Below are 13,143 nucleotides of genomic sequence, written 5' to 3' on the forward strand. Positions count from 1 at the left end.
CCAGCGATAAACCTGATAGCGAAACCCAAGAGAGGAAGCGAAAAAGAGGATACGGATGAGGTGGAAGCAAAGGGATTAAATAAAATATGCGTAGGGTTGAAGTTAGCTAACTATGCAGAAGAAATTCCGTTAACTAGGGCAAGTGGGGAATTACCTAGGATAGAACTGCAGATAGGCAACGCTAGATTCAAAGGAGTGATTGATAGCGGAGCAGAAGTTACTGTAATCCGGAAATCGGTAGTTCCACAGAAATATTTAGAGTCTGGAGGGAAGATATGGTTACAACCCGCCGTGGGACCCCAGGTAGAAGCCCAATTAGTTACAGTACCTATCAGTATCTGGTCAGGAGAAGAGGAGGTACAGCCTTATGTAAACGTTCATGCAGCAGTAGTGCATAATTTGAACGAGGAGGCGCTGGTGACACCTCGAGATTTTAGACTTCTCAGGGAACAAGGAGATATTTATTGGGGAGAAAATAAGGAAGAAAAACTAGTATTGGGAGTTGGTCAGGTATCGAGTAACTTGGACGGAAAGGAATCGACAGAAAAAGCCAGTCACGAGGTCGAAGGTGAAACGGAAATAGCTCGTACTACACCGTTGGTAAGGAGTAAAGATGAGGGGGAAGTAGAAGTGGGAGGCAGTGAGCAAGTGTCAGCTGATAACCCACCCTTATCGCAAACTCAACGTTTTAGACAGGAGCAAGCGGAATGTATTTCGCTGAAAAGCGCGTTCATGGATGCACGTAATAACAAGAATGGGTATTGGCTGGAGTCAGGAATTTTGTACCATACGGGAAGTGTCAATGGGCAGCGATGTAGTCAGTTAGTTGTTCCTCAAAGCCGCAGGAAAGAAATTGTGAAGTTGGCTCACGAAAGCTTACAAGGGGGGCACTTCGCAGCAAAGAAGACGGCGGAAAGGATTAAAATGTCGTTTTGGTGGGAAGGATTGTCAAAGGAGGTGCGGAAGTGGTGTGAAGCTTGCAAGGAATGCCAGCTACGAAGGAAAGTTAAAGTGAAGGATAGGGCTCCAATTACAGCAGTAGGGAGGCCAGAACTTCCATTTCAAGTGGTTAATGCGGACGTTTTAGGGCCGATTGAGCCGAAATCTTCAAGAGGGCACCAGTATGTGTTATGTGTTGTTGATCAACATAGCAGATGGCCGGAGGCAATTCCACTAAAATCGATAACAGCGAAAGCTACATGTGACGCTTTCATTGATATTTTCATGCGAACAGGAGTTCCGAGAATGATAGCCATGGATAACGGAACGAACTTTAAGGCTAAGCTAACACAAGAATTTTTAACTAGGTTAGGGGCCTCGCCAAAATTTTCTACGCCAGGGTATCCGCAGTCAAACGGGCTAGTGGAAAGATGGATAGGAACAATGAAGTCAATGTTGCATCACGCGATAAATACTCAAGGAAGAAACTGGGATAAGCAGTTACCATATTTGTTATGGGCTTATAGGGAGATACCGAATTCAACTACCGGAGTCTCACCATTTTTGCTGATGTATGGTCGGGTGCCAGTGGGGCCACTGGCGATACTTAAATCAAGTTGGGTAGATGAGACGGTATTACCACAAGGAGTTGGGGAATCAGTTACTGAATATTTAATTTCTCTTCGAAATAGGTTACAGGAGGCAGAGAAATTCGCTAAAGAAAATTCGGAAGCTAAACAGCAGAAATATGTTCATCATCATAATTTGAGGTCTAAGGAAAATGAATTCGAGATAGGAGATGAGGTAGTAGTACTGATACCAACGTCAACAAATAAACTTTGCTCGAAATGGACAGGACCTGGAGAAATAGTTGCGAAAAAGTCTCCACATTCATATTTGGTAAAATTGCCAGATGAATCTGTTAGACATTTGCATCAAAATAAGTTACGGAAATATATACAGCCTATAAATGCAGTAGGGATAATCTATGAGGCTGACACAGAATTTGGGGAGGTGCAGCACGCGCCTATTCAAAGAAACCCTAAAGTAGACAAACTTTTAGATAGGATCTGTGTTTCAGAGGAATGGAAACATTTAGATAGGTCACAAAGGGATCAGTTGAGCAGATTAATCAAATCTTTCCATGTAGTGTTTGACGGGGAGATTAAATGTGCGAAGGTAGGATCCCACAGTATCAGGTTAAAAACGGGAGTTGAAAGAAAGCAACCTCATGTTTATAAGGTACCTGAGGCGTTGAAGCCACAGGTGGAAAAGCAAATTGCTGATTTGTTAGAAAGAGGTTTAATTGAACCTTCCACAGCAGAGATTGCTTACCCTATTGTGTGTGTAGCGAAACGGGACGGAAGCGTACGTTTATGTTGTGATTATCGAGGGCTTAATGCGGAAAGTCAGATTGTCCCATTTCCTATGCAAAACGCAGAAGAGCTTCGATATAAGGCAGGGGCAGCACGTTATTTGTCTACGCTAGATATTCTTAAGGGGTATTGGGAAATCCCTATGGAGAAGGAAAGTAGACATCTGACGAGTTTTGTTTCTCCGAAGGGTCAGTATCAGTGGAAAGTGATGCCGTTCGGTTTGTCAGGTGCTGCCGCAACTTTCCAAAGAGTTATGAATCAAGCTCTTAGACCACATAGTGATTATGCTGAAAGTTTCATCGATGATATAATTGTCTATTCGTCAACGTGGGAAGAACATCTTAAACATTTAAGAGCCGTACTCAGTACTTTACAGACATTGAACTTTACGGCTAATTTAGAGAAATGCTCTTTTGGCAAGTCGGAGGTAAAGTATTTAGGTCACATAGTAGGCTCAGGCAGACATGGCCCAGATCCAGAGAAATTGCAGGTCATTAAAAATTTGAAGCCACCTAGAACCAAAAAGGCATTAAGATCAGTTTTGGGGTTATATAATTACTATCGAGAGTATGTTCCGAATTATGCAAAAATAGCTAGGCCGTTAACTGAGCTCACGAGAAAATCTATACCTAATGATATACCTTGGGGGTCTGAAGCCGAGAAGGCATTCAAAGAATTAAAGGATGCATTGTGCACGACATCGTCTTTATATACGCCGGATATACGGAAACCTTTTGAAATTAACACAGACGCCTCACTAATAGGTATTGGAGCGTGTTTACTTCAACGAGATGAGTATGGGAAAGCTAGACCGATAACATTTGCTAGCCAGAAATTAACTAGCGCTCAGTCTAAATGGAGCACTATAGAAAGAGAGGCGTATGCAATTATTTGGGCTCTCGACAAGTTCGAAACTTGGACATACGGAAATAAAATTTTGTTGCATACAGACCATAACCCATTAAAGTACTTAACCGAAGGGATACCCCGGAATGCTAGATTACAGAGATGGGCATTAGCTCTATCCCGCTTCCAAGTCACTGTAATGCATAAACCAGGAGCTAAAAACTCCGATGCAGACGCATTGTCGAGGATCCCTCACGAATGTATAAGTGACCAATAATCTGAACTAAATTGAAAAAAAAAAAAAGAAACTAATGTTGGTATCATATATTTTTTTGTGTGTGTTTGTTTATTATTGTAACACTAGAAAGGATAATGTTCAATGCTAGTATGGCAAAAAGTATATAGATATTGTAATTTTCATTTATTATTTTTTTGTATTATTGTGGTTACTCTAGAAAAGATTGTGTTATTAGGGTATATTAGTAAACGAATTATTCCTTAAAGAAGTGTCAGTGAGTTGATATTGCAATGTTTTGTTTGTATCGCTGTAGAAATTTGGACATGTGCAGTTTTTATGTTTATGTGTTTTAAGTGTTCTTTTTTGTGTTAGTGTTTATAACTGTAGCATGACCCTTTTTTTTTTTGCTCTCTGGTTTTACTGTGATTCCTTGTGCTGTGTCCCGGAAAAGAGGGACTACCTGGTAAGTGCCAAAATAATATGGGTTTCAAATTTTTCGACTCAGTCGTAAATATTTACAAACCAGAGGGGAGGTGTGAAGTTCCTTCCCCTGATGAAAGACGAAGAACGGAAGTGACTTACCCCGGAAAAACCGGTCGAGGCAGGCTGGTGGGGGGAAGAAAGACTGGAAGGAGGGGGCACTGGGAGTTGGACCGGCGAGCATGCCGTGTGAGAACGTAGAGAAAAGAAATATGTTTTAATTTCTTTTGCGCGCCTTGTATATATATATTGTATATAGTTTATTTTACAGTGTACTCGTTGTATGGTGTATCCATAGTGCAATTTGTGTAATAAATTAGTGAAGAAAATGTCAAAGCGGACAACTGTTATTTTCCCACTATGGTAAGTTTACACCGAAGAACCCACCTCGTGTTTGAACGAGCGCGAGGCATGACACAAATCTTCTAGAAAATAAATTTTGGCAGATCTCTTTTAGCAATTTTCTTAAAATCTATATTTTTGTAGTGCAACAGCTTAGAATTTTATAAAACAAATTCATAATCAAAATCGCTGTTGTTAGTTATCGAAAAATAACCAAGATGTTATTTTTGCGTAAATGTCAGTAAACTATACAAATTGCTATTATCCATCACACTAGGAATGTTTCTTTCATGCGAGAGTGTCCCTTTTTCGATTTCTATGGAACTGTCGAGTGTCGAAATACTATCAGAATCTTGTCAAGCGAGCTTCTGAATGTAAACAAAGAACACCCCGTCTGGTGACCCAAGCTTCAAAGCAGTGCTTCACTTCTAGCGCGGAATGGCCCCTCCTCCCTTTCCTACTTCCATGCTCTTTCCCTACAAGCAACCTCTCGAGAGGACTTTTGCTCGCTGCATATTTAGAGTGACCCCCATGCCGCACGGTTTGGTTTGGTTTATTGAGATTACGGCAAAGCACACTAGGGCTATCTGCCTAAGGGGAGGGATGCCTTCGTGGAGGACTTTCTAAGGTTCTTTCGAACCTCCCATGCCGCACGGACATTATATATTTTCAAATATCTATGCCTTATCCAGAATTCGAACGGCACGGTAGTCAGCGATGCTAACCACTATACTGTTTGGGTGGCCGTAGTCTAAGTAGTTGGTTAAAAGTTACCGTCCTCTACGTTATTAGTTCTTTCGCCAGTGCAGTGATATTTTGATGAGAGTGGTAACTATCAAAATCATTCATGGTCTAGACAAGTTGCGAACCTCTAATCTTTCATTGTTAGCTGGAAGTATTGGCCATTTCGATCAAAAAGATCTGCAGGGGTAAATACGATAATTTCTCGCAGCAAATAACCGTACGATTTTATAGTAACCACTGTGATATGTCTTACTTTTTCCTGCTCCCTATTGGTCGACGAGTGGTTTTGCACATTTTTTGTTTCTAGTCTAGGCAATTGTTAAGCATATAAAAGATCGACACTTACAATAATAAGTGCCTATTTTATACGTCTCTACTTGATTAATGGAGTATTTCTAGTTTAATTTAAATCCTTACCTGCCTAATTTAGTCACATATAAAGCTTAATTATATTTGGTTGGAAAATTCTATTCGGTCATGAGCTAATTAGGAAAATTATTTTGAGGGAAAATAATTCTCTCTGTCTATTTATAATATTTATTGCACTGCTTAATTTAAGAACATCCCTAACTACTAATTCACATACGATACTCTTTTGCAATATTCTATACTCTTACACATTGTACTTGACATATTTAATATACTCTTATATATTGCACTTGACATATTTAATTCGTAGAGTGACATTTATTATTTATCAAGTAAATTTATTTAAAAGTTTTATGTTTTACGAAATAAATATTTATTTGAGTTTCGATCAAAAAATGTTTTTCACAATTTAAAATTTTGTGAGATTGTTTGCTATCTGAAATTTTCTGAAATATTTGAAGGAAAATAAATATATCTTAAATATAAAAAAATGCAAAGGAATTATTCTCAAAGGTATACTTATAATAAACATCTAGCATATTTTATTACTGTACTAAGTTACAATAAAAATCAACTCCATTGAGATAGTTATATATGTTAACCGGTTTTTTTTTTCAAAATTGAAACAAAACGAATTCAAATATTTTTCAAATATAGTCCCAAGCAAAAGCATTGTTAACTAATTAAAAATTATAATCCATTTTTATTATTACATTTCGAAACTTTATATTTTATTAAAAATTTCTTTTAAAATGTGATTGTCTATTTTGCATTTACATTATTCATTAAATTGAAATGCTTAAAATTTTAAGAACAATAATTTTCCATGTTTTCACATATAATGCCCTTAATTTATTTACTTTTCTAGCTCTCCATACAATGAAAATTTAATTCTAAAAGCAAATTGCAAATGAACCATTTCTGAAAGATATATCGTGATGGTAAACATAATAATTTAGCGATAATTCACCTCGTCTGTCATTAACTACAAAACTAAGACGCTTTTATACTTCAGTGAGCCTCCAATTATTTTGCTCAAGTGTCTGTACAACAAATATTCCAAAGCGAGATTTGTGATATTTGGATATTTAATTAGCTGTTTCTAACTAAACATTTTCAGTCGTCAATGCCATCAAAGAGCTTCATTCTCATCTTTGTAAAAATAAATACACTCATAGAATACAATTATAATCGCGTTAAAGAACGAATACTCTCAATTTAGACTTTTGCCTATGTTTACATTTAGTGCTCGTGCGAAAGATTTGGAGAGTCGGAAAATGTTTTATTGTTTGTTGATGCTAGAATTGCAGCGAATTTCATCTCAACAATTTTCAGCTTCATATTTGACGCTGTTAAGGTTTATAAACAGCAATTAAGGCAAAAGAAATTCTTGAATTTTCAAAATTAGCTGAGGCGTTTTCATAAAAAACGAAATATGTGGTAAGGTATCATTTCTTTTGGTACTATTTTGTTGCTTTTTGTTTTAATACCTGATAATCTACTCCCTTTGCGATATATATTTGTATTTGAAAATAAGTATGTGGCCATTAAATATAGAAAAGAAGCAGGAGAAAAAGGGCGAAACACTAGAAATATATTTTTTAATTTTATTTTTGTGGAATAAAATCGTAGTTTAATGAGTCATTACGAAAGTGTTTTTCGTCAAGCAAGAGAAGTTAAAAATAAATTGCAATTTGAAAATTTCAGAATAGAGCCAGCAGCTCAAAAATATATTTTTCATTAAAAATGTGGGAAAAAGTTGTCACAAATTTATTACAAAATTTACGAAAAAAAACTAAATAAATGCGAAATATTATAAAATTAGAAGGACACTTTCTGTTCTATGAAATATATATAGCATTATAAAAAATTTTATCAATTAATTCAAAATTGCAAAGGCTCATAAAATTCTCATACAGATATTTTTAAATGAAATGCGTTCTAAGTTTTATCACTTAAATAAATATTGTAAGATAAACCAAAAATTTAAATTATTAAGAAGTGCATTTGTAAGTTTTCAAATGCTAATTGGGACATTCCGAAGTATGATTTTAATTGCTAATTGGGACATTCCGAAATAGTAATTTCAAATGCTAATTGGGACATTCCGAAATATGATTTCAATTGCTAATTGGAACATTCTGAAATAGTAATTTCAAATGCTAATTGGGACATTCCCTAGTAGTCTGGAAAATTTGAAAAAAAAGTAATCAAACTTCTTATGCTTTGCCAAATGGTAATACTCAGAACCCGTATTCTATAAGTACGCTTGGAACAAAGCTAGTAACACTTGCTAATGACTGTTTGTAATTTGTTTTTCTTTTTATCTTTTCTTTCTGTTTGCAAGACATGATCCTGACCAAGGATTTTATATGCCATGGAAAATGTTACGTATATTAAATAAAAAAGAATTATCTTTCGAGGTGTTGTAAATAATAGGACGGAAATAAAAAGAGTGACATCTGCTATCGATTTATCATTGTCAATTACATACCATCTTTAATATGTGTCAAATTACTACAGAAGTTTGTTCGAAAAGTTAAATAAGTAATATTTGGGTATTTCTTAGTGGCAACAATATAACAACTAAAATATTTCAGTTTTGAGAGGAAATGTCATTGGTAATTACAATGACAAATATTACTGTCATTGATAAAATGCTAAGGAATAAATGCAAAAATTCAAATTATTAAAAGACCGCTTCATGAGTCATCAGTGTCTGTATAAATATATCAAATTTGGGAGAAAATAATTTTCGTAAAGTACATAGTTTTCATCGACTGAACAGATTTAGGTTAAAATTTTTGTTTCTAATTTTATCGACTTGATTTATGTCAAAATTTTATTTTCATATAATATTGTGGTTAGTCAATGGAATCAAATAGAATGGCATTAAAGCAGCTTTAATTATTGAAATTAAATGAATTTACTTTTTATCATTGATTAATAATTATTTTAATCAATGATAAGCAATAGATGCATTTATTTAAGAGCATTGTAATTTTTCTGTCGCACAGATTATAAATTGGGATGCAATCTGTAATACATATATTATGAAGTGAATTCTAATGATTCAGTCCATTATAAAGGCATTCAGAAAAGCAACTGAATATTTCGTTAAAATTAAAGAAGTTTTCTGGAAGCATAAAATGTTGCATCAGTATATACTGGTAAAAAACCACAAGTAAAGAATTGCATAGAAAATGAATATCAGTTTGGCTTTTTTCTTTATTTTTTCATGCTTTATCTCAATACAACTTCAGATAAGACGAAACAGACGAACTACTGGTCAATCATTTAAAGTCGGATGAATTTTTAGGTTCAGTTCTTTGAAGAAGAACGAAATATTTTTGTGGTGCTTCCTTCATGCTTATTAAAAATAACAAGAAATTCTTTTCAGGATATATCTATAAAATCCCTTAAAATCCTAGGATGATATTCTTCACTTACGTAAACATTTTTTTAATTGAAAATTTTAAATCCTTGTGCACCACATAGTATTACACAAGACTTACAGAGGTAAGTGAAAAAAACAAACAAATACAACAGCACAACACAAAATAAAATAAACTTACAAATTCACAGATGGCACGTAAGAGATAAATTTATAGAAGAAAGAAAAAGCCATTTTATATTGGACAAATACGTGAAGAGAGAGAGGAAATGTAACATTCACTTTCGTCCTTCCTTGAACAATAGAACAACAAATGTTCGACGTTTTGCACTTCCCCGAAACTGCATGAACACAGGTCTGTACTAGATAATCTAAATCTCTTCAGATATGAATTGAATTTTTTACCATGTCCAGTTAGAATTGAGTAACTTCAAAATTGCAGAAAAAGTGTTTATTATTCAGTCTGTGAGGAATGGAAGGAAAATATACTTTAGTCAACGAGGCAGTAGTAGAATTCCTGTATAGTTCATCAAACTTGAGTATTGTATCATCCCTACTTTTGTTCTTGTAAAATGACTTGCGAAGTATCATTGGAATAATTACTTGAAGATGTGTAGCTTGTTTTGCCAACCAATCCGCCCTTTCATTTCCTAGATTGCCATTGTGGCCACGCACATGAGAAAAGATAACATCAACACCTTTATTATTGAGGTCTTTAGAAGAGCATGGGAAGTGACAATTAAAAAACTTATTTGATATATCTCAGGCTCTATATATATATGTATCGGAAAACTCTCTCGTACTAATATCTCAAAATTTCATCACCCTTTCTCCCATATAGTGCTATTTTCTGTCATTCTACTAAATAAATTTGACCGTTTTCGAAACATTTGTTTACCATGCTGTTTTTGTTTACTTCTCTAATTCAATCTTTAATCAATAACTCAATCGCAGCTGATAGAGACTTTTCATATGAGATTATTGAACAAGCGATTAAAAGTGTTACCTTTTCTTTTAAGGAAAAACACTATTCGAAACAATATTTCTGTCGTTATTTATATCTTTCCCGTTGTCAGTTATAAAAATGTGTTTACTATAAGCAAAGTTCGAGAAAATTTTTATTGTAAATAAATATCATCTATCTGTGTACAAAGTATCATCTATCTATCATCAAGTTGATGATATACAAAGTATCATATCTACCTGTCATTAAGCAAATGATATACAAAGTATAATTTATGTACAAAATATCATCTATGTTACAAGTCATCTCTATCTGTCTTATCTGTGTACAAAATTCGTAATAGTATGCATTTCGATTCTTAAATGCCTATTACTGACATGGTATGTAAAGTATTTAATCATTGTTTGTCTAGTGCAACTTGATATACATTGGTGAAACCAAATGCTCTTTAAAATTTTGTCTGAACAAACATAAATCTTATATTCGAAGAAAGAAAAAAAATAAGCTGACTATTGCATAATATTTATTTGCGTGCGAACAAACAACAAACTGAGTTTTGTTTGTTCCAAAATCATCTAAAATATTTTGTCAGTTTGCACATTAAATTTCTTTGACGCTTTCCACATTAATTTGTAACGTTAATCAATGACGTGAATTATAATCCGTTTTTAACATCAATCAATACAGATACTATGAAGCCTTGCTTTGGTTTGATTCCTCACCTTTAGATGGCACTTCTTATTCTGATCCTTTTCATTACTTTTCTCTTTCCCTTCATTATAACGAATGTCTTCGTTAAGCAACACATAATAACAAATTATAGAAACTTTGCTGTTCTGGTTTTTCTGCTATTCAGCTGAAAAAAGCGATAGCGTAAAAGCTCTAAAAGCGTTTGTGATGAAATAAATCTGAATGCCGAATAACATTTTTTAATCTATACTCAATTTGTTATTCATCTAAATCTACTTTGAATTTAAATCCACTTTTTTCTTAATATTCAGAATTTCAACTCTTCCAATCCTAGGTATCAGGATCAATCGTGTTACTTGATGGCCTATTTAACTAAAAAAATTAAGATTGCTAAGTTATTTAAATTTATTTAAACGTACCATTGATTTAAATAATATAAAGATTTAAAAACTTATATATTGTTGATTTCTTTGTTTAATTATTTTACTTAGACAAAAATTACGTTATAAATTCGTTTTGAGGTTTGATATACATCATGTTTTTTATTTTACGTACACTCTGCACACAAACAACACGGGAGGGACAGTTTTGTATCTTCCGTTCTACTGAGCTGATTAACGAAATATAACTTCAGTTTTTCCTGTCTCAAAAGCACGAATTAGGATATATATTACATTTATATTTAGCATTGTTCTAACAATGCTAAATATAGGTATTTTGACACAAAATCGGACTTTTCTGATATGACCATACCTATGTTTTTTCCATATTTCTATTCTACGACTCAGATTGTGCCTAAATATTAATTTTGTAAGATTTCGTGAGACATTTACCGAGAAATTAAAAATTGTATCATGGCACACTTTTTCAGTTTACACCAGGAATAATTAACTTAGCCAAATTCTTAACTTATAGTAACTTACTTTATTTTCCCTTTCATTCTGCACGAGAGGAAAAGAAAGTGCTTTGTGCATTCTTTCAAATGATTTTAACAAAGTGCGTAAACCATAAACCACATTTGGCGTTATTATCGCTTATACAAATATGCCAAATTTCAAAACGCGCCAATAATATATAAATTAACATATATCTTTGGAAATTTTGGATAAAAAAACTGTAATGTTTTGTAGATATGCTTAGAAATATATCTACTTTAAGTGACGGTAAAATATTTATAGATTATAATTTAATATGTTTTTTTTTGAAAAATTTAATAAAATTATTAAAAAATGTAAATTAAAAAATAAATCAGAAATACCTATGAATTTTATTTGGAGTGAAACTAAATTTCGAATTATGAAAGACCAAATCAAGTAAGGCTAATAAAAACGGAGATATTAATAATTATATAGCAAGTTCAATTAGCATAAAGAAGCTAAAATTTTGAGAGCTATTTTTTTAAAAACTACTGGTGGGATTTTTACGGAACCTGGCACTTTGGCATAATTTGAGTAGTAGACTCGAAATATAAAGAAACGGTTCGTATATTATTTCAGAAAAAGTCCGATTTTATACCAGAGTACTTATATCAGAACAATTCTATATATGAATCTAATATATATCCTAAGTTGAGCTTTCGAGACGTGAAAAACTCAAGTTAAATTTCGTCAACCGACCCAGTAGAATGGATGATATAGAAATGCCCCCACTTTTTTGTGCAAGCTGTACATAAACACAGCACACTTGACTAAATTTTATTTTCCTATGAAATAAACAAAACTAAGTGTTTTGTAGTTAAGCTTATTTAATTTTTTTAAATTAATTTAAAATAAAGCTAACACAAAATAATAATTGCATTATTCTTTTAAATCTAAAATGCATTATCGAATGAGACAAATAAAATAATATAATAACTCGAATTATTAATTCTGTCGCAAAATCAGTGCGTCATACTCAGACAGAAGGCAATTTTGAACAACTTGATCTTTATTGAAATAAAATACAGTAAATAAAACTACTTTAGGTCATTACAATAAAAGCCTATCTGGCCTTCAGATAAAATTTAACTTTATTTTGCGGAATTCATGAATATTTAATTACATCCTTGTTAATTCTGCTGCATTAAAATTTTTAATTAGAAATCAGCTGCGTAGCTTCATTAAAATGTCTAATATTTATAGAAATGTACTACTGTTCTCTAATGCGTAATATTGGCTTCAGATAGTCTGAAAATATAATTGTTTCATTTTACAATACACCTGTAACAGAATTCAACTGGTTTTAATTATCAGATTCTTCTAGATAAGCGAAATCTGACATGAATGTCGGAAAATAAAAATAAAATAACAGTGCATCATTGTATTATTACGGTCCCGATCTGAGGGGGAAATAAAAGAAAATTACGTGGAAGACAAGTCATTAAGTTTAGTCATTAGATTTCGTCAGTTAATCACAGACAAGGAAAGACATTCATAACAGACGTAAATTAATTGAGGTTTTGCATCAATTTATTAAAGGATATCAGCACAATGTAAATAATCATTTATTCATAAAAATTTATTAAGCTTAAATGTTGGATCTGGTTACATTTTCATTAACTCATCATAAATAACTTGCAATGCTGTTTGATAAATTTTCCATTACATAACTAATTAATTTATTCAAAATAAATGCTTGTTAATAGCACTTAACAACGGATGAATGTTAAGTAGGTTACTGTTTATTTAATTTACCTGTAAAACAAAGAATCCTAATTTAATTTACAAATTATGAAATATTTTTAAGAAATGTGCATTGAAAGCTATTCTTTTTTTGGTGCTTT

The 13,143-nt window shown here is 33.1% G+C and overlaps 1 protein-coding gene across 1 annotated transcript in view; it reads left to right on the forward strand.

The window, feature by feature from the left end:
- The first annotated feature begins 732 nt into the window (after positions 1-732).
- Positions 733-13,143, forward strand: part of LOC118183062 (inactive dipeptidyl peptidase 10-like) — a 484,033-nt gene continuing 471,622 nt past the window's right edge. Inside the window, exon 1 of the mRNA XM_085819647.1 lies at positions 733-1,164. Coding sequence (XP_085675773.1) covers positions 733-1,164 — 432 coding nt within the window. The remainder of the gene's footprint in view (positions 1,165-13,143) is intronic.

Source organism: Stegodyphus dumicola, chromosome 6 (genome assembly GCF_044657685.1).
Source record: "Stegodyphus dumicola isolate Sdum_Otavi_A_Nest chromosome 6, ASM4465768v1".
In the NCBI taxonomy this organism is placed as follows: domain Eukaryota; kingdom Metazoa; phylum Arthropoda; class Arachnida; order Araneae; family Eresidae; genus Stegodyphus; species Stegodyphus dumicola.